General features: G+C 41.5%; 1 protein-coding gene across 7 annotated transcripts in view; it reads left to right on the top strand.

Moving 5' to 3' along the window:
* The window catches only part of CRIM1 (cysteine rich transmembrane BMP regulator 1), a 189,646-nt gene that overhangs the window by 123,566 nt on the left and 42,848 nt on the right, over positions 1-23,232 (top strand). For all 7 annotated transcript variants that reach the window (XM_082745320.1, XM_082745319.1, XM_082745317.1 and 4 more), the window contains 2 exons: positions 14,926-15,054; positions 22,777-22,933. In XM_082745320.1, the coding sequence (XP_082601446.1) occupies positions 14,926-15,054; positions 22,777-22,933 (286 nt within the window). The remainder of the gene's footprint in view (positions 1-14,925; positions 15,055-22,776; positions 22,934-23,232) is intronic.

Genomic DNA, 23,232 nt, shown 5'->3' with positions numbered 1-23,232 from the left:
CTGATCAGACGAAGAAAGAAGACCATTAGAATGCTTCTATTTGAAAATACACTCTGAGAATGGAAAGCATTGTTTTAGATGGGTGTGTTTAGCACATCTGGTGGGCCCAGATGTCTGCAGGCAAGTTGGCCCAGTCGGCTTCAAGTAGACCGCTCAGCCTGCTGAAGGGCACTGAGCTCTCGACAGCTTCCCAGGGCGGCTACAGGGCCTTCCAAGACTGGTTTGTGAATCCTGGCTTTTTGTCTCTGCAGTTCAGCCCCTGTATCCAGAATCACAGAGTTTAAGTGCAGATCCTACAAGGCTAATGCTTGCTGTCACATTTAATGTACTGCTTTTGAGACCTGCCTTGCAAGTATATAGGTGCTGCTGCCTTTAATTTCAGTCAAAATTGTTTCTTACAGTCACAATTCAATATTGAAAATGCTCTAATTTTTTTGCCCCGATAACATCAGATATAAATGCTGCCTATGCTGATTCTTAATGTCAGAAAGAGACCCTAAGATCGCAGTACTATTTTCTATTAAAAAAAAAATCTGTTGTATAATTAAGGGTAGATAAGGTGTTGGGGAGGGACATTCTGGCTCTAAGGCATATGTGACATACCCTGGATGACTCAGTAAGAAAAATGCAAGAAATGTGAACAGGTGTGAGGCCAGCTTGGCTCCCACACCTGATGCAAGAGATAAGAATTACATTGTCACTTGAAGTCTTGATGTCAAGCCTGTTCATCTTGGGCTATGGCTGGACCCCACCCAGGTGGCCACTGTGAGCCGAGTGTTCTTCAGGCCCAGTGTGTGCGGTCGCCTGCTGGGAGGATCTATTTGTTTTGATGAGCTGAGGGATTTCAGACCCAACACCAAGAGTATCACCTATCAAAAATTAGAAACAACGTGGGTAATATTTAATAAGGTAATATTCAGCATCACTACTTAGGTTACCAGTAAATAAATTCCATGCTTGTGGTTGGGCAGACAGCTAGTTTCTTTCTACTAGTTCTCTTTCTCTGAAACAAAAGCAAATTTATTTCCCATCTCAGGAAATCAGAGTTATTTGTAGCTTATCAAAGCTAGATAATGGGTATATAAAGGTCTGTCATATTGTTTTATCTGCTTCAGTATTTTTTTTAATTTCCATAATAAAAGCTGGAAATAAGTGCTATTCATTGAGTTATTTTATGAAACTGAATGTAGTTTCAGACTGTCTAATAATTCTGCTAACCCGGAGTAAGCCAACTCTGTAGAAGAATAAAAGATTCCCTGTGCATTGATTCTTCCTGAATCTCTGGATTTAGGACAGAATGTGATTGAACCAGACAATCAACCATCTTTCTTCCCGGCACCTGGCTTTCTCAGATCTCTTACTTGGGTAATCCTGATCCTACTTGGGACAATGCTGAAGAACATGAGGCTTTTCTTGACCTGTGTGGCTTGAGTAAGCCACTTCAACAACAGCTCACAGAATAGAGCGAATGCTGAGTACCTCTGGAGGGCTGGAGGGCTATCAGCGGTCAGACATACTGTCGTCCTTCTCCTGAGACCTCATTTTATAGAAACACCCTATTCTTTCCCATAAATGCTGATGATATCATTTGAATCAAGCCGCCCTTCAGATGAAATTTTTACTGGGCTGCCAGAAAAGTCTGTACCAGGCACATATCTGGGTGGGAATTCCTTAAAACAAGAAAAAATGTTTCCAGCCCTGCCCATAATACTTCCTCACTGAACAGTATCTCAAATGATTAAGCTACTGCTTCTGTGGCAAGGAGTCAAACATAGTTTGGCTGACCCAAGAGGCTGTGAAGTCAAAGACGCCGCAAGGTCACATGATATTAACACTCTGGTACATCAAACAGGGATCAAAAATCAGTTTATGGGTGGTATTGTTTCAGTGCTATTATTAGTAGGCCAAGAATAATAAAATACTCATAATATCTCAAAGACTGTTAGGCATGCTGTTTCATCCTTTAACTCTAAGTGTCCTGGAAACCCGCTCCATAAATGGGAATTAAAATACAGCACGGTCTATTTTTTAGCTTGTCCAAATAAGGTCCTGTGTTGGGTCACAAATGCATAGCAGAGGCCTGTGTGTTAACCTAGGTAGGTATTTAACCTAAAGCATCAAAAATTTTTCTTGGATGAATTTCATGATATTTTTATTTTCTCCAGTCATTTACAATAGCTTTAGATATTCCGAATACCATGAGAATGTTATTATTGAGAACATCTTGTGAAACCCATTATTAGAAAAACCTCTGCCTCTGAAGTTACAGTTTCCCGTCGTCCTGGCTATTAAGCATTTTCCTGTGGATGTGGCCTGCGAGGGGCAGGCTGCTCTTTATTTCTCCTGCTGTCCACTTCCCTTACCTAAAAGGGCACTACTGATAGGTGTCCACTAATTTTCCTACGTAGATAATAATTGAATCTCATAGTTCAGACTTGGGCCTGCTAATTTTCATCTAATCAACAGAGGCAGGAAAACATAGTCTGGAATGCTAACTATGTGAATGAAAAATATTTAGTCATTCTTGAAATGATAGGAATGTTTTTCCAACAAGCTTAAATAAACACAATCTCTACTGAGACTGTGTTAAACTTTTTTTGGATAAGAGACAACTCTTAGGCAACCAAACAGAAGTTAATGAAGGTTATTAAGAAACATGCCCTTCAGAAAAGGCTCTTGGACGTTTAAAAGAGAAAGATTCCGTTTTCTTTATGGTACAGGCATTGACCCAGAAGTAGCAGAATTGGTTTTCTTTTAGCGTTTGTCAGCTTGTTAGAATTTAACATTTTAACTAGTAATCACATTGTCTAACTTTTCAGAGATTTTCTGCTTTACCTAACCATGGCGCTCTTTAGACCGTCCGATTTTAGACCCCTCAGCTTCCTCTCCTTTCACTGCTGACCTCCGTTCTAGACAATGGATCTGTCTCAACACACTCATTTTAAAGCACATGACAGCCCTTTTCATAGGAAGCATGTTTGTTGATACCCATACAAGGCCCAGTGATCAAGTAGCAAAATTATTTTTAGACATACCAAGATTTACATATCTAAGTGAAGTGTTTTCCTTTCAAAATAGTTCTCTGGGAAAACTGCACAATTTCCTGCAGAACTACAGTCGTTCCAAATATTTTTGGGATTTCTCTGTGGAAACTGGTGTCGGAGCCTGTGGCCTATCCTTTTGAACGCCCTTAGCTTGGCAGACCCCTGACTTTCAGGGTTTATCAGACTCTAGGAAACAGCCAGAGTCACTCACGTACAAGGTCTAGTGAAAAAAAGTGGATGATCTAGCTTGGTAAAGTCGTTCAGAGGAAGCAAAAAGGGACAGTAAAATAAAGGCACATTATCTTCTATGACATAGTAATTTGCTCTGAAAAGCAACTGCAAAGAGGAGTTTCAAATAGAATTTTAACATGAAAAGCATTTTAGCACAAGCATATAGCCTCTGAAAGTGAGTGCTTTTAGCAATAACACTTACTTGTAAGTATAACTCCTGGTGTGTTTATTTAAAAAAAAATCAATTCACTTATAGCATAGTATTTTTTATGACTTCTACGGGCTAGAAGCATTTATTTAAGTGGCCATGTATTATAACATTTTCGTGAAGTTCTCCATTCAAATATATTTTCGAATTAGACTAAAATAATTTCCCTATAGAAATAACTCTTTTAAGAGGAGTACTGCTTCCTACATGATTCGTTTTTAATATCCTAGCTTTCTAACTCCGCTTCTGGTGGTATCGTTTTAAACCGTTTCAGTCTATGGTCTTTAGTTGATCTTATAAGAACAAAATGATGTCCCATTATTTAATACATGAGGGTCAGCTTCAGAGACTGTAACCCAGTGAATTGTTTTAGAGGCCCTCTTTAGAAGTATTTTCTATGCTGTGTCTGTCTGATTATTGAAGATAAAATGTCACTCAAGTGTATAAAATGTCTGCTACAGTATTATTGTTAAAAAAAAAAAAACAAAAAACCCTGCAAGAATGAAAATGTCTGCCGAAAAGTGTCTCTTGGCCATTTGTGGATCTTCCATTAGAGGTAGCTGCTGAGGGGGCAGGGAGCGGGATCACACCGATGTACCCCATGCACACTGGGGTATCTGTCACCAGGGGCCCAGCACTGCCACATCTTGGTCCATCTTGGTCCAAGGGTCCTACCATCAGTTTGAGAGAAATTCAGTAGGTAATAAGGGGTAATGAACGTTGAGTGCTTTTTTGAAATTTGTCCGAAACACAAGGCGATAATGATTCCGTGGCATTTTCTTTTTTAAATTTGAGTTGAATTATTAGCAGTTAGACCATATTTGTACTTAACGTTTTTACCTACAGAATATCTATTTACACGCTGAGTGAATTTTACTTTCATACCTGGATTTATCATATTTGTTTGAAACAGAGCCCAATTCAGGTGGCCAGACCACTGGAGACCGCAGAATTTAATGCTGGTCACCAATCGAAAATAAGACTCAGGACAAGGCTCTAGCTCTTACTGTGCTGCTCCGCTGTGAAACATAGTCAGGAATCCCCAAGAAAGTTCATAGGCCAACAAGTTCTTGGTCCCTGGGGAGCCTCCCAGCGCTGAGCCCCTCTAGGTTTGGCTTTTCACCTTGGCAGCTGGAGCAGACTGAGAGCGGAGTCTGTGAGCCATGTCCCCAACCTGCCAGGACCTCACGGCATGCACTCCGGTGCTGGCCTCCTTACTGGCTGCCGTGAATTCTTTTCTACTTAAAATTTAGCTGGCCCTGGTTTCCTCACTTTAAAAAAGTGTACATGCATGATAATAATTTGAGGCTGCTTTGGATCTGCTTTGGGATCAAGCAAGAAGGTATATTTAATGTTTGTTGAGATATTTGGCACCTGCCATTAGCTTATGCCTGTGCCTTGTATTTATTTGGTCCTGATGCTATTACCTTGGCCATCAGTAGGAAGACAAGATATGGTGCTCTTCTTTTTCTCCTTCATTAGAAAGCTGTTGCCCTGCACATTAGCTCACTTTCTAAAACAATCCAGGGAGTCTCTATTTTATTAAAAATTTCATCTAAAAAATGCTTAGCAATGATAATAAACCATTTGTGATGGCCATTGGCCTCGTAAATTGAGAGGGATCGGCACATTCAGATCTTTTCAAGATCATGACTCTTTTATCCTTTCTGGGAACTAAGTTTTGGAAAGATCAGACAGAGATTTTAGGCCAGATTAATTCAGTAGGGATGCTCAACTGAGCTTGTTCTATTATTTGAAAGAGATACCCCCAGTATTGTTGTTAAGAAAGTACCAGTTGAACTGTCTCTTACTGTTGACATAAGTCCTATTCGGTCCCACATCTGAAACTAGGATCTGCTCATCAAAGACAGCTTTTAGAGATGGGTCTTCTGCATCCTCTTGCAACGGGAGAGTAGCAGAACTACTGGCAAAGCTACCAAAATATTATTTATTTTAATATAATGCGTTTGCCCTCCTCCCCAAAGATCCAGCAAGGCCCCCATCATGAGGGAGGAAGAACGGGGTCAACCAGGCACACAGGACGATTGTCTCCACTCACACTGGATAAGCTGATTATGAAGAGATTTCTGTTCTCTTCGAGACATCATGGACACAGTCAAAATGTGGAACAATGATATCAGACTGCCACTCAGCAAATGTGAAAGGCGCCAGTGGCTGGTCACTAACACGCTCCAAAGCTTACCAGACCATATGAAAGGATGTCATGGACCAACCCACATCCTAGATGCTTTTCATGTTATCACTGGAGATAGAAAAGGATGCTTAGGGTACAATGGACAGGGTTCAGAATGCCAAAGCTGTGGCCATACCATTTATCAGCTAAACATTGAAGGCCTGCAAAAGGGCACATAATTCATGTACTCAGCCATCCTCGGAGACCAGGTCAAGCTCCAAAACAGGCAGGATGGAATGGCAGTTCTAGCAACAAGTAATATCCACGGAACACCTAGAGTTTGTCATCCCCTCTTTATGATCTGATTTGAGCCTCACAGTGATACAGTGACATTGGAATAGTGGATATTCCCATTTTATAGAAGCCCAAAGAGGTTCAGCACCACATGTGAGATAGTGAGAGAAGAGGGACTCCGGCTAAATCTCCTGACTCCAAGTCCATGTCCTTGGCGTTGCTTCTCTTCAGACCCCCATTGTGAGAAGGGAGAGGCTGAGGAAGGTAAATTGGTGAATGTGGAAGTGCTTGACCATCATGGCTCAGATTCAGAAGCCATTCTTGCTCCTGGCTCTGTTCTGAATGCAGAGACCCAGTTACCGTCGTGGCAACCTTTGATCCTGCTAGTTTTCCTGAGCCTCCATCTGGCTCAGGAATTTGGACCTTGCTGTTTGACCTCCAGGAAAGCACGTTGAGGCTGCCCAGGGATACGGGCCCCACCCAAGGACATGCGATGTGCTCTCCCTGGCTGTCTCTTTGCTCATGCGGTCGCCCTCTGCCCAGGCTCGTCTCTCCAGGCGCTGGGTCCTGACCAGTGGCACTCCTGTCCCCCCTGAGGAAAGTAAGTGGGCTCCAGCTGCCGGGCCCTGAGATGACATCATCAGTGCTTGTTTGCATTCCGGTGTTCGACTCATCCCTTTTCTCCTTCTGATTCTGGCTGACCTTTGTTTCCATTGCAAGGTAAATTTGCTGAGCACTCGGCAAGAGTGCCCATTCTTCATCCCCTGCGAGATGTGTTGCTGAACTGAGTGCGTGCCCAGCTCTTTTCAGGACCATTTTGATAACGCTTTATTCATACGGCACCGTGGGTGAATTGAGATAGTCATAGAAGTGAATTCCCCACATAACTGAAATTTGGGGTGTCAGATTTTACATTAAGAATTTTGAGGGGGTTGGGGCACCTAGGTGGCTCAGTGGGTTAAGCCTCTGGCTCCTAGGTGGCTCAGTGGATTAAGCCTCCGCCTTTGGCTCAGGTCATGGTCTCAGGGTCCTGGGATCGAGCCCCACACCGGGCTCTCTGCTCAGTGGGGAGCCTGCTCCCCCCACACCCCTCTCTGCCTCACTCTCTCTGTACTTGTGATCTCTGTCAAATAAATAAATAAAATCTTAAAAAAAAAGAAGAAGAATTTTGAGGGAGACGTACAATGCTTTGCCACTTGCCTGCCTTCTCGAGCCAAAGATCCAGATCACAACTTCACCTACTTTAGGCAGCTGAGTGTCATCACGGGGTTTCTCACAGAGAGTGCTTGGGTTTGGGGACTTTTAAGAGAGTCTGGTTCACAGCAGCCTTCTGAGCTAGCTTGCTGCTCGAGAGAAGCTCATTTATTGAGCATGCACTATGTGTAAGGGACTGCTGTAGCAATGAGAATCCTAAGGGACTTGCTGTCCAGTCCTCCAGAAGGTAGGAAATTAGAGATTGAGCCTGTTGAGGACAATACTGAATGGGAGCCCTTCTTCATCAAAAAAGTGTGCCCTGACTTTCCGTGCTCAGGCATCTTTGTTCTTCTTTATTCATTCATTTAGCATGACTGTGGGCCAAGTACTAGGCTTAGTGCTGAGGTTCTAAACCATGAATAAACAATTGTTCCTAACACAGGGACTTTTCCTCTCTGGTCCTCAGCCATTTTCCAGAGGGTTGGGCTGAGATACCAAAATTCTGACCACCTGACACACCCCAGTTCAAGACAGCTCCTAAACACATATACAAATGTATTTATAAATATGACCCATTATTTCTGGGTAATGATTGCCAAGATCCATCCTCTAGGAAAATGAACAATAAAAATAATATAATAATAAAACATAAGACAAGTTTAAAAGATCCAAATTATTGTTGGAGTCGAGTCATTTTGTGAAAGCTCTCAAGCTGAATTCTTGGGAAAAGACATCTTCTCTATAAAAAAATTTAATTTGTCTTTTGTGGTCTTTTTAACAATAACCTCAGAATCCTACTACTATCTTTTCCTATTAAATATGAGATTGGTAAAGGAAGAAAAATAACTGGAACAGCCAAGTTCCTTGGAAAAAGCATACAAAGTTAATAAATAGGTCTAAAGTAAATATGTGGTCATTTCTCTTTCTAACCATAAAATAATACAGATCTTGGGGACATTTTCACACCATTCATCTTAAAATAAAGAAACTGCTCTGTGATAAGTACTTTAAAAACTACAAGGATGTAGGTGTTGTTATGAGAAGTATATACAAAGGAAAAAAGGATCACTAAGTGTGTAATGGCAGAAAGAATTTGAAAACTCCAGCTGTAGATTTTTTTCCATGACTTCATGAGACTTTTGTAAATACACATCCATGCCCCATGGAAATCCCCACCTTTCAGATTAGGGGAGTTTTGTATCCTCAGTCTGTCTCTTCTCATCATCTACATGAATAGTTTACCCTCTAGCTTCATTTGGGAAAATTTCATCTTGATAGTACTTCTCTTCCCAAGCTGAAATTATGTTGACAATTTGGTGATTTATTGGGATGGTTTTCTGACTAGTTATGGTCACATTTGAAAAGCCACGGTGGTAACAGAATGACATATGAAGACACAGTAAAGCAGATAAGTTATCTCCTTTGGTTCTGTCTTATCCAACTTTATCTCCAGTTCTATGGTCCTGGCCAGGCGCACAGTAACTACTGGGCTCCAGGACCTGAGAGATTTAGCCTTAGAAAGTGAGTGACTCTTTGGAATTTTCCCACTCATTAGCTATTCACGTAGCTTAGCCAAGACCAGCCAATCAATCCATCAGTCAATAATTTTTTAAGAATCTTAAGAGAATGCTTGAATTAGGACTGAAAAGAGAACGTAATTGTTCATCTCTGTCTCTCAACAGTCGAGTAAGCAGGCTTATGAATTTGCAGAGAAGAGCCATGTAACCTTATGCAAATCATTATCAAAGTCCAAAAGCCAGGGGTAAATCAGATACAGATATCTTCATGTATCTTGTTACGCTTCTACTTGAAACTTTTTTAACTTATGAAAGAAATGTAAAAAAACTGCAAAATGTAAAAATGTAAAAAACTGTGAAATATAAAATGTAAAAAAAAAAAAAAAAAAACTACCTTTTCTAAGAATTTGCAGATAGTGAGGTTTTTTTCCCAGAAAAACTCCTCTTAGTATGTGTGTGGGCACGCACATGTATACACTCGGGCATGCTAGTGGGACTTGGGTGCTGGTAGGCAGCTGTTGCCCACAGCCCGGCCCCCAGCCCAGCCGCACACCCAGGCCGCAGCAGGGTGAGGCCGCACCCCTAGAGATGGTCGAAGTCTGGAACTAGAGTTAATGACCTCCCGGTCGGAGGCCATGCTTTGGACAGACTCAGGAGGGATGACTCCGGATGTCTTCCACAAGTACTTTTCCAGAGTCACCCACCCATACTCAAGAGCTACTAATTGGCTGTCAGCCTTCCCAGAGTTGCTAATCAGAAAGAGTGCTTCACACCTTTCTCAATGGAGATGATTAGTATTATTTGCAGGAGAGAAACAGCTTGTAGTAATCAAGGTAATGAGAAAAACTTTGTATGCATTATTTCAAAACCAGAAGTTCAATGGATTGATACAGATTAGACCCCAAGTTAAAAGCATCTATTAACATGTTCATTTAAGCTATAGCCCCTCAAAATAAAAAAACTGGTGATTATATAAATTATTTCAGGAGCAAATTCACATTACTATTACACACTTTAAAATAACTGAAGATCAGATTACATTCCTTTTCGTTCTTTTGTTGTCCCATATGTGTTAAACTATCTGATATGACAATAGGACTGATATTAAAACTTTAAATCAGTGTCTTTAAAGGTTATACTAGGTTTCAACGTCCCTTTGTTTTTGGAGAATTTTCCACAAATTAACAAAAAGCAAGACAGTAGAGAGTTTAGATTTGCGTAACACATATATATCTCCTGAATAATCAAATATATCTGATTTTACAATCTAGTGCTATGGCCTTGGAGTTAAAATAATTATTCTTTTTTAACTTTGTACTCTTAATCAAATTAACTGGGACCACAGGGCCTGAGCATCTCCATTGAATGGATACACTTACTCTAGGAAATACACGAACATCCATGTAAAATATTGGTGGTGTTCTTCAGAAACTTAGTTCCTGAGGCTCTCTACATCTTGAAAAATATGAATGTTTTCCTGGAAAGATTTTTACTGGGAAGGGCTTTGTTGGGCTAAGATATGAAAAATAGTAACCCCTAAATTTTAAATAAATGTAAAATAAAAAGTTAAGGTGTGTTTATGTTATTGCATGTTACACTAGGTCTCCTTCCGGCATTTTGTTCTCTAAGGCATAGGATGAGAATCAGTGGCCCAACACCTGCACTCCAGACCCAGTCCCAAGGGTTCTGGTAAAAAGAGCCCTTCTGGAGAGTGTCAGGTGCTCAGAGAGAGTCTTTGCAGACCACTCAGGAAGACCGCGGCCTGAGGAGAGCAGCAGTCCTCCACTGAGATGCGGGGTAGGAGACAGCAAGCAAACTGGATGCAGACGTAACAAACACCCGTTTCTGTTCTTTATTGCTTCTAGGCTCAGAAAATATTTCTAGAATTCTTCTCCACAAAGACGCTGTTCCAGGGTTCCCTTTAGAAATAGTTGTAGCCAAAGACAGTGAATTCCTGCTGTTTCAAGCCTTCTTCCTTTGGAGGACATGAAGGTATTTCTTTAATTCCTCAGCTGATTCAGTACAAGTTGTGGAATTCCAGGCTGATCCTGTAGGCAGCACCTCACTGAACTTCCCCTTGCCAGGTGCCAATCTTCGTGAAAATATTTGCTCTATCTCCTAAATGAGGAGATCTGAGACCATTTCTCTCCTTTGAAAGGGGCCCACTAACACGTCTCTCCCCGGCCAGTTTGAAGGGAGACAGTTTTCTTTGCTCCAAGCAACAGGTATCGTATACCAAGATGCATCTTTGTCTCCAGACATCTTGGCAGGACCTCCATTCAACTGATAATCCCCAGACCTGCCAAGGGCACAACATCACCATCATCCTTTTAGAAAGGCATGTACTCTCTGGCCTTTCCTCTCAGTATCCCTTGTAATATAAGATCATAGAAATGCAGGATTTACATGAGAATCTTCTGGTGTTCAGGCCAAGACTCATCAGGATATTCTCCATGTTCAGAACACCGTTGCGCAGACCAAGCGTGAGCTAGTCACAGTCCCCGACAAACGCAGTTCAGGGTACTCGAACAAGCAGCTCACACATATTTCTCACATGTCACCAACACTTCCTTGAGCTTCTTTATGTATATGCTTTAGAAATAATCATATTATGATACCATGATTCTAGATTCTTTAAAGTTATCTCTTCCCACCCCAAGAATTTCCTGGGATAGAAACTTGGCAAACAATCTAACTAACTTTTGGTCACTACTCTGTAAGGACTTAAATGTAACATTGATTTTTAAATGCTCCAATTCACGATGGTATCAGATGTGTCTCTCACTTTGGAGTTCATTGTTAGGAAGAAGAAATTGAATTGCAGTGGTCTTTCTTTCCCCAAACACTGCCGTGATGTTGGTAAAAGGACCACTTCTGAGATTACATGTGAATGTTTTGAACTGAGAGCAGACTCTCAGTTCGTTCATGATAATATCAGATCTTTTTCTAGATAGTTTATAGTTGCATATTCCTGTTGTCATGTTCTTAGAGAATCTAACCAAAATACAGAGAGGGCCTCACAGGGTAGGACACTGGGCACTACAATGTTGAGCGAATGATGGAAGGGACTAGCATGCAATGCATGACTTCAGATGAAATGTTAGACAGCTCATGGTCTACAGATGTGTCTCTTACAGATCAGCATTTCCTCCAGTGACCTAGGACAATAGCAGTAAGTACCCCACCCCAGTCATGCATCACTGCCCTCAAAAGGCTTGTAAAAATTTGTTCCAGGGGGCGCCTGGGTGGCTCAGTGGCTTAAGCCACTGCCTTTGGCTCAGGTCATGATCGCAGGGTCCTGGGATCGAGCCCCACATCGGGCTCTCTGCTCTGCGGGGAGCCTGCTTCCTCCTCTCTCTCTCTCTGCCTGCCTCTCTGCCTACTTGTGATCTCTGCCTGTCAAATAAATAAATAAAATTAAAAAAAAAAAATTTGTTCCAGTTTGTACTTGTAAAGGAGAACAATACTTATTTGTTAAATGTCATAAAATGAGAGGACAAGTGTTAAAATACTATACTGAGTATATCACAGTGAACGTTGTTGTGTTCAGCCAACCTCTTGAGGGGAAATTGAATAGTTCTGGAGTAATTGATAATTTTCGTGAGTAAATGGTTTTGTTGAGGTTTTTTTGTGTTTTAATATTAAATATTGAGGAAGACATAATTTGAAATGTATACACTTCCAATTTCTTCCATCTAATGTATCATAAATGAAGGGGAAACATAATTTTAAAGATACAAAATAGTTTTTTGTTCTTGCCTTCTACACGTTATCTGAGACTTGGAGGACATCCAGTAAGACTTGTCTTATCTGAAATATTTACCAATACCTAATAAACAGCCCTTCTCTGCATTTTCTTTTCATTTGTTAAACTGAACAAAAGTTATCATCCTGAATGTTGTGGGAAATCAGACTCAGTGTATCTCCTCTCCTGGAGAAATGTGTGCTTGGTGGAGGCCTGTGACTGTCTCCTGAGCTGATGAAGCTGTTTGGATAAGGCGTGGGACCTTTCAAGTCAGTGTTGTGGTTCTGATCCTCAAGCCACCCCATTTCTTTTTTTTTTTTTTCCCTGACTTTCTAGCCACAGATCACCGTTCTAATTTTATGCATTAAACAAAATAAGTATCAAAAGTAGCATTTACAGCACTGTCCTCCTAACAAAGCCCTAACATTCACTACCTTATGATTTTTATGCATGCCCAGGATCGGTGTAATCTGCCCAAATATATTTTTCCATAATACATTTTCTGAAGGCAAAAGTCATTAATGAACTTAAATGTCAGGTAAGAACACAAGGTTTTGGTCCAAGTCGATGTGCTCAACACTTCTTCACCCATAGCCATTTCCTAAAGCATGAACACAGATTTCAGAATCCAGCCCTAACCTTTGCCCTCAGACCTCTAGCACGTAGACCTCTAACTCCTTTCTCTGTGGGATAATCTAGAGTATAATTACTTGAAGATGATACAGGTCCTCTGTTCTGACATTTTTGGTTGGACTAATGTTGACAAAACATTGGCTGTCTTGTGGCTGAAGGCTGAAATGGAATCAGTATTTTGGGTGACTAATAACAATGGTGATAAAAGAAAGACCATATAGGTTCGAAAACCAAAAATGTTGACAGTAAATTTTACAAGAATGTCAGAAAGCGGCACAGCTGTGTTTAATTCACGGCATCATAAAACTTGCCTAAACTTAAATGACTTTTTGATGTTTATAGTTACCTTTCAGAAAGGATACGTGAGTGGCGGAAGGAAATTAGAAATTTTACAGTGGCAGGAAGTTCACATCAAAATTTCAGGGTGATGTTCTTCACCCTGTGTTGCAGTAAAAATAGAGAATGTGCTACACCCTCTTCATACGTATTTTTGCAGGGAGAATGCTTATCAAAGCATCTCTTGAGGAAGTCATCGTTGCCCACTACCTGTGAAGAGCTGAATCATTGGCCTCTTTTAGCAGATGGATAAAAATTTAGAACTCTTGATCTTAGCAGTGGCAGCTAAAATACTTATTTTAGTCTCTCTTCCATGGTAACGGGAAACGAAACTAGAGAAGACAGTGTGAACTAATGGATAGAGTGTTGGACAGGAGGTTAGGAACCTCTGTTCTGTTCTATTCCCAGCCTGCTACTGGGTTGCTATGTAAACTAAGATAAGCCAGTCACCCTCTCTGCACCTCATATTTTCCATTTGTGGAAACATAGGTAGAGACATTCCGTACTTTGCTCTTCACAAAGATACTGTGAGCACCAGCTTCCTCTGAAGAAGTTCATAGTATCTTTTGGTTAAAAAGAACTACAGAAAATAGGTCAGTGGCTCTGTTCCTTTTTGATGACACCCTGACCACCTTCTCATAAAAGTTGTCGCCTATCTGAGCTGCAAAGCAAGGATCATTACAATGGGCTTTGTACTGCATGGAAACCAAGATGGCGACCCTGGAGCCGGAATGCCAGGGTTTGAGTCTTGGGTCCATCACGTGCTAACCTCTACAATCTGGGACAAGTGAGCAATCCTAGGTTTCCTCATCCATAAAATGGGGAAAATGAGAGCACTCATCTTCGTGGAATGGGACGGAGCTTGAGGCATTTTAAAGAGCATTGCAAACATATGGACCCATAATGCACTTTACAGAAGTGTGTAATGACTTTCATCGCCAGGACAAATCTTCATTATTATCATGGCAGGGAAGGTTAAAGCATCACCTTTGGTGTTGGGGTCCTCTAGGCTTTTCTTCCCAGAATGGCTGCTCGCTCTTCCTGCTGACGGCTTGTGTCTGACTCTGCCACATTGGCCCTGGGCCCCGAGCTCCTAGTCACTATTATCCATCATACCTGTAATAATTGAAGGAGTGTCCCCTGGAAGATAGGAAATCCAGATTTCAGAAGAGTTGCAAAATGGAGAGATAATTGACGGTTGGAAGCTATGTCCTGATTTTTACAGAAGGTGAATGCAGAAAACACAAGAGGAAATAGAAGAATAGTTAACAATTTACATGTTGTTGATTAAACCTCTCCTGTCTGCTTTCTGTAGTGGTAACCATCAGGTAACGGGAGGGTACCAAGAAATAAATAAATTACTTAAACATAAAGAAAAAGAGTTTTTTGCATTTTCAAAAACCTAAAGAAAAATCTTTCTGTTTCAGGGATTAAAAACATTAGGAAAGTATAAAAGTTTAGGGTTTGATGAATATTATTGATTTTTTTTTTTTTTTGGCAACTTACTGTAGTGTGGGATTTCAAAGATTGAATAGCGTCTAAGAGGTAATCATATGTTTCATTGATTTTTTTTCTCTTTTTATTATTAGAACCAACCTACATCACAATTGATCCGCCTGCATGTGGGGAGTTATCAAACTGTACACTGACAGAGAAGGAGTGCGTTTATGGTTTCAAACTTGATCACAATGGTTGTCGAACTTGTCAGTGCAAAAACAGTAAGTATACAGAAGATTGTGCCTTTTTTTCTGGGCCTAATAGGGTACTGTCAAAGCATATTATGTGATTGAATATCTTTTTCATTCCTATTGATGACATTCCCTTAGCAACCTGAAAGAAGAAAAGAACATTTATACCTAACACCCCCAAATACCTAGTCATTTGGAGGGAAAGAGGTGCTCCTTTATTCTTCCTTGTGTTTAGATACTCCCTCCTGTCCAGCTGCATCACGGGGGCAGCCCCCCAGGCTGTGGAGGACACGTCTTCCTAACCCCCCGGTCGGTGCTGTCTCTGACACCATTGCTGGGGTCATCCAGTGACAAGGCGGTCACCCACACAGAGGCTGTCACATACCACGTGTGGCAGCCATAATTCTCAGAATGTGCCTCACACTGTTTATCCCAGCTCTCTTCCATGTAAATTCCAATCATGTCTCGGGCCCTGCCCTCTGAAACTCTAGCCAGAGTACATTGCATTGCTCCCAGGGGGGTTGTGGGGGGGAATGAATTGCCCTTCATGTTTAAAATGATTTTGAATCCCCCTGATTCTTCTGCTAGAATAAACATCTTCAGTCCTCTCCGCCATTCTGCACGTTACGTTACCTAGTTTTTAGAACTTTCTTGGTCCTTTCCATCTTTGACGTACGTACAAACCGTCACTATCTTTATGTCAGTGTGTGGCCCAGAAACAAACAGAATACTTCAGAATTTGATCTGATTTGCGCAGTGCTGTGGTGTGGCCTAAGTTTGCATTAGCACTTTGAATTACACATTATGGGGCAATCCTGAGTTTACAAGTTGCAGAACGTGTAGGTGCTTTTTACATCAGCTGCTGGTAGGTGGTTCTTCATTTGTTCTGTATTTGAATATTTAATTTTTTTTAATGATACAAATACAGGGCCAAATTAAACAAGATATTATCCTGAGAATTTTAAACCATTTTCCAACTATTTGGAATGTTTTCAAATCTTCATGATGTGATAAGCATAACTTGAGCATCCTCACCCCAACTACTGAAGGAGAATAAGTTGTGCAGAACCAAGGACAGATCCCCATTGCATAGAAGCCCTTCCTGCAGAATGAAGCGTAATCCTGCCTCCCTCAGCGAGGTCCCTCAGCCAACATGTCAGCTCCATCTCCGCACGAAAGTCTGGAAACACTCCCATCTGTACCTTCTCTGGCATCAAAACACACTGTATTTGTAGCACTCTTTTGCCGGAAACCCTATTTTAAACATAAAATGAAGTTAGTGGGGCACGGCTTGTTCTTCATGAGCCTACAGCGACTCCTGGGTGGTCATTGCTTTCCTTGCTCACAAATCAACATGTTTAACAGTTCTTTCTGAAGAACTTTCAGTTGGGAATGTCCAGCTTGGTTTCTGTAGTTTTGGAATCCTTTGTCCCTTTTGAATTAACATCTGGTGGCCTCCTTGAGTTTTCTGAAATCTCTTTTTGTTCCCTCTGATCTCTCAAACATAGACAGTGCTTCTATAATAAGCAGGTTCTCCGTGAGCCTCTGGATATAATTATCCTGGGCTCCGAGCCTTGGAATTACTTCTGTAGATAGATGCTTACTTTCTGATTTATTAGTTATCTTAGGCTTTATGTCCTCTTAACCTTAATTACCCAGCACTTTCTTTTATAAAAATACTTCTGATGAAGAAGACAGACACTGAATAGGAGTTGAGTAATTGAGTTTTTTCCATTCACGTGTCCCCATCACTCTGCCTGCCTCCTGGAGTTGGTGCTAAAACGGAGTTTACAAAACTGTTGTTGGGACCCTGGTGGTTACCATCTTTAAATGTCCTAGAAGCCTCCACGCATCGGGGCTGTCCTGTTTGGAAAACTAAATTCGTTAGGGAGCTGCCTTGGCATCCACGTATGTCTGTGTAACTGGCCAACTTCGTTGTTGTTGTTTTGATACCAACACAATTTGTATTGTATTGTGAAGAGTTTATATATTAACAGTTTTCAACTCTCTTGAGCTACACAGCTCTCTGATCATGGGAGCATACCTGAATTTTTTTCTGAACTTTTTGAAGTCTAAAAATACAGATTTCATCGCGCCTGATCCCCCCGCCTCCCACCTTCACCGGGGCTTTGCTGTTAGGAACTTTTTCACCACGTGGTTATGCTTATATCAGACCCCTGGCACTTGACAAAGAGCCCTTTGTAGTTAAGTCCAAAGAAACGATTTTCCTCCAGTTGTCATTGAAGCGAGTCAAAAGTGGATCACTGGCTTTTTGCAGGGTGGCTGTTAGGACAGTTCTGCTCTGCCTGTCTTTGCAGTCGTGTTGCCTTCCGGCTTTGTGACAGGAATGTGCATGTATACTGACTGCCTGGCACCTACAGTTCATTAACATGCCAGAAGAGAGGTACGGGAGACTGTTGCATTTTGTGTCAGTGGTTTGGGGTTTTTTTGTTGTTGTTTTTTTGTTTTTATAAGATTTTATTTATTTGACAGAGAAATCACAAGTAGGCAGAGAGGCAGGCAGGCAGAGAGAGAGGGGGAAGCAGGCTCCCTGCTGAGCAAAGAGCCCGATGCGGGGCTCAATTCCAGGACACTGAGACCATGACCTGAGCCGAAGGCAGAGGCTTAACCCACTGAGCCACCCAGGTGCTCCTGTCAGTTTTTTTAATAGAAATCTTGATTGGCTGTTCATTATGTGCAGATTTTACTTAGTTGGAAGCTAGATCTCTGGTCTTATTCTTCTTTCCCTCCTCCTTCCTTTCTTCTTCTGCCTCGTGTAATAGAGCACCTGCCAAGTTCTTGGTCCTGTACTTGGTGTTCATGCCACAAACGTGAATACAGTATAAGATGTCCTCCTGTAAGCAATACACTAATGAAATATCACCATTTCAAGTCAAATTCTGTAACTTACAAATCCTGTGAAAAGGAGGCTTTGGTCTTTTTCATCCAGGCACATGTTCGCACCAAAAGTGGGAAGGAACAGACCCATTTCCCAGGGCCTTCCTGGGTGCTTAGCAGGCGTTGGTTGAGCCAGTGAGCAAGGAGCCATCAGAATTGGGGACGCCATCGGACATCATTCTTATTTAAGATCCCCTTCTGTGTTCTTGCCATTCTGACCACATATCCATTTTATCAAACTGAGATTCTTGACCTGGGTTAGTCTTTTGCCATCTCACTTGCTGCCACCTGGTACCTAAGGACATAATTAAACACCAAGTGGCATTGTTGGTTTGTCTGTATCCTACAGAAGTGTGGTCATCAAGCAGTCTGTTCTCACTCCCGTGTCGTTAGTGACCTGACACCTCTGGAAGCCACACCTTTAGGAGGGGAGTCAGTAAACCAAACTGCCCAGATTGTTAGTTGTCAGACCCCCGTCAGTGTTCGCCCCTCACTCCCTCCCAGGCTCCGGCAGGAGACTGAGCCACATTTCGCTGATCATGACAAGTCGCTCAGAGCCTCCGTGTCCTCCTCTGTAAAGGGCAAATAATAATACCTAACTAATGGGTTATTCTGAGGACTGAGTAAACTAATGAATGCAAAACTAGCTTTACTAGCCAACATATGGTAATTGTTACTCTGTTTACAGAAAATGATCGCTGTTTTCCAATCCATCCACTTCTGAGTCAGCGCAGGCTGGCTGATTTGGAAAGCCCCCGGCTTCCCCACCTTTGCGCCAATACAAACCTGCCTCTGCTTCTTCCTGTCCTCTCAGGACACTCACACGAACAACTTTCCCTTTACCTTTTAATTTTAACTGTCAGATATTCTCATTCTCTTTCACCTAGTTTTAGAAAAAGGAAACTTCCTTGCACCAAAAGATGGCATAAGTGTGTTCTCTTTCCCATTGCAGCTACTTGATAAATACTCAATTTGTCTTAATTTTGTTTGCATCCATCCAACAAAACCCATTTCACATGCTGTGGCCCTAACCATCCATACCTCACTTTTCTCTTAGGGATTAGACCTTGTTTATATAAACTACAGGCATCAAGATTGCTTAAAATCAGACCATTGCCCAACAGATAGAAATTTCTCCCCTGTTCACTGCTTTATTATTCATTCACCCTTTTTTCATCTAGCATTTGTTGACTGCCTACCATATGCCATGTACTTAGGGATATGCAAAAGATAAAAATGGACTTTATCTTCAACTAATAAGAGACTGTAATGATATTGCGGTTTAAGCATATTATACACACCCACTTTAGATCGAAACTTTTATATTGAAATTAAAACCCAGTGTTAACAACTCCTTCAAAAAATAAATGGAAGATGTAGGACAAAATATTCTCTTGTGTGAACATACCATAGCTTTGCTACTTTAACCTGTAACAAATAACAACATTCTTATACCACTGCCCAGCAAAGTAATACATCAAAGGCATACAGAGAATTTAAATTATCCCTGACTCATTTTCCCATATTTAGAATAAAGAATAGAAAGATAGGGGTACCTGGGTGGCTCAGTGGGTTAAAGCCTCTGCCTTCGGCTCAGGTCATGATCCCAGGGTCCTGGGATCAAGCCCCACCATCGGGCTCTCTGCTTTTAGGGGAGCCTGCTTCCCTTCCTCTCTCTCTGCCTACCTCTGCCTACTTATGATCTCTGTCTGTCAAATAAATAAATAAAATCTTTAATTTAAAAAAAAAAGAAATATGGTAGAAGACGTTTAAGTACAAGAGCTACAAAAGTTAAAACTAAAATCATTTCAGTGTACTGTTAGTAACCTAATACTTGTGGATACAAGCTATTAATAACATTACTTTTTAACTGAATAGACACGCTACACTTCAGCTTACCATGTGAACTATATGTAGTAAGTGACATCTGTATCAATTAAATGCCATCCATCTTTTGGCATCTTATTTTCTACAACTTTAAATCAAGTGGATTTGACTGGATTATTTTTAACTTCTCTTCCAGTTTTAACATTTTGTAATTCTATAATAATGCTTTTATTTAGAAGCTGATGCAGGCATAGCAAATTAATGGGAGCCAGAAGAGGAAGCCTTCCTACTTATCATGAAAAACTTATCTTAATCTGGCATCCAGGGAAGGTTGCGGCAACAAATACAGGGAGGCAGACTCCAGGCTTCCATTCGTGATGACTCAGAGCCAAAGTCCTAACTAAAGCCCAGATTCAAGACTGGGACAAGCATTTGTAGTGTTGCATTTCTTTATTTAATCATCTCAGCACCTTTGTGGTGTTCCTGACTAACAGGTTAGTGGGAATTGCCAGTGTCCACGAATATGGACAGAGAAGGGACACTGTCACATTGGGTTCCAAATGTAGTTACGTGGTACTCACTTAACCTGAAGGACAGGTACAGTTGTGTCATATTTTGGCCCCGGGAGCTAACAGCACTTTTTCTCCAGAGTAAACAGAGTTGACTGCATAGCTGCTGTCCGCTGACTGACGCACAGGCTGTGTACTTTGCCGTTACTTATCACTTTCTCTTCAGTGGTAATTCTCCCCAATAGATTAGGAAGCATTTTTAGATCTCAGTAAAGTCATAATGCTAAAAAATTCTGAATGTAAGGCCACCGTTCTTTCTTTCTTGCTACCTTGAGTGGTGTGCTAAAGATCCTCAGACAAACTTATTAAAACCCCACTCACCTATAAATAAAGTATTTCTGCTTGGTTCTGCTCTTTATGTAAAGGTTTGCCTCGATGATACATTTATCATTGAAATGATACATTTATTAAGAAAAATCTGTAATTGATACATGGACCTAGGACCACCTTATAGTCTTTACTATTCTTCCTTTTTGAGTTAGAATATGGTATTTTGAGATGTGTAGCAGGTGCCAGTGTTTTCGAAGATTTTAAGTACTAGCAGAGTAAGTTTTTCCATTTTGTTGTTTTTCTCTTTCTACGGCAGCCTCAAGAGTGGAGGAGTAAATAGCAGGAACCTTGATCAATTCATTCATTCAGCAAATGTTTATTGAACGTTCATTCCAAGCTAAACACCGTGATAGCACATAGGCTATATAAAGAAAGAAAATAAGGCCCTACCCCAGAGCCCTCTTCTGATAGGGAATAGAACGGAGACAGGCCCGGTCCACAGTGTTGTGACTTAAAAATTCATGGAATAGAGAAATCGGCTTACAACTTTGAATTCAGTGTCAGAGGAAAAAAGGTGGCTGTGAAGGTCTTCTCCCTCCTTCATCATCCCTTAATGATGGAAAGAAAGGAAAACTGATGACCTTTCAAGTCCTATAATTACAAATTTTTAAATGAGCCATTTAGAATTTTGCTTTTAAGGTTGCAAATTAGTAATCAGTTGCTTCACAGTGTGATACAGACCCACAGGATTATATTAAATATGTGTAATGAAAGGTTTATGATCAGGACAGAGTAGAAAATTATACCATAAATCACATTTTCTTCTCTAAAAGATAGCAGATTAAATGTTTGTGTATTGCCAGCTAAGATTCACAAAAAGATGCTCTCTTAAAATATTTGTGCAAACCCTGAACCCATCTCACCTATTAATTGTAGTTCAGGGTCTAATTTTAGATGATAAACAAGGTTTGCGTGTGGAGGGGATACGTGCGTTTTCTTTTTCTTAGTAACATGCATTATTTACAACATATACGCTTTAAGGTCATCCAAATAAAACAGATTGGTTATTCTGACAAAAATAGTCTCTTCTTCCCACCTTGCCGGCCCATGCAGAGCAGTCACCAAACATTGCCGCACTATTGCCGTCGCTATGTCAAACTCTTTACATTTGATTGACTTCCAGACTCTGCATTCAATGCAGACAAGCCACAGGTTGCTTCGGCACACCATCCCGCATACTTCTCTCACCTGAACGTTTGTGTTCCCTACAGAGCCCTACCTCACACCTTCGGAAATCTTCCTAGAAGACATTGGTGAAGCTGATTTCTCTAGTACTTCCTTTCACCTGCCACTGTAGCTCCCCCCCCCCCCCCGCCTTGTTTAAATTCTAAAATAATGTTACTGCTCACTAACAGGACACACATCACACCAAACTCTGCTAGGAGTGGAGAGTTTGAACATTTCAGATAGTGGATAAAGTTTAACGTAGACGTTTTGGCACATAACACTTTTTAGTCAATTAGGCCTATCCAAAGAAGTGCTGTTCGTAGGGCGGTGGATATCAAAATGAAACACTGACTGTTTCATTTTGTATCATGTTGTTAGACTTGTTTCTCTTTAAAGAAATGCTTTAGGCCGCATACAATGTGTAGTGTCCCAGGATCATATGTAAAACTCCTAAGAGAAAACATTGTGTGAACAGTGAAGAATGTGTGTTATCCTGAGTGTTTAGTAGGAGCAAAATATATAATGCTATTGGGGTGTAAGTGTCTAACTCTCACATTTTAACAGTAAATGGTGATCAGTAGTTTGAGGAACTCATAAGAGCAAGTTTGGTGAAAAAACAGCACTCTGTCTCATCCACACCTCCGATTGTCGTTACCAGCCTGCTCTTGAGCACCAGATGGAGATATACTTCAGAAATCTATTTTTCTGGGCTTTATTTTCTGGATTCTGGACTAGTACCAAGACGTGGAGTTACATTGGGATTACCATGGAATGGCGGCTCCATAACTTTTGAGCATTCCTCATGCCATAGTGCAGTCCAGTATACAGTCTAGCATATAATGTAGGCTAGTACAGTCCCGGCTAGCATTCGCGTCTGCGGAAGAGGACCGGAAGACTAGGGGCAGGACCCGACGTGTCCACAAGTTCACCAGCACCTCACACCCTCCGCCTCTCTTCACAGGGGAGGAGCTGTGCTCGGGCCTCAAGCGAGGCTGTACCTTGGACTGCCCTTTCGGTTTCCTGACCGATGCCCACAACTGTGAGATCTGTCAGTGCCGCCCACGGCCCAAGAAGTGCAGACCCATAATCTGTGACAAGCATTGTCCGTTTGGATACCTGTAAGTACTTCCTGACCCAGAAGCTCCCTTCTTAATCATCCGTAACTTAAGGAAACATCCGAACTTATTTTTGTTAATTGTCTCGTGTATGTGTGACGGAATCAGGGATGCGTGGAGTCCAGAAGACCTGTGCTCCTTTGTTCAGTGAGTCAGAGAGCAGCGAGGGGCGGGTCTTACTCTTACTCTTTGATGAGAGTGGGCCAGAGACTCGTTCTGCCACTGTCCTCTGGGCCTCTTGTGTGAGACTTCCTCATGGCAGGGGCCTTTGGACAGGGCCTGCGGCAATGGAATTGTCACGA

Source organism: Mustela nivalis (genome assembly GCF_964662115.1).
Source record: "Mustela nivalis genome assembly, chromosome: 8".
Taxonomy (NCBI): Eukaryota; Metazoa; Chordata; class Mammalia; order Carnivora; family Mustelidae; genus Mustela; species Mustela nivalis.
Note: the sequence above shows the minus strand (reverse complement) of the source record. Positions and strands in the feature narration are given on the sequence as shown.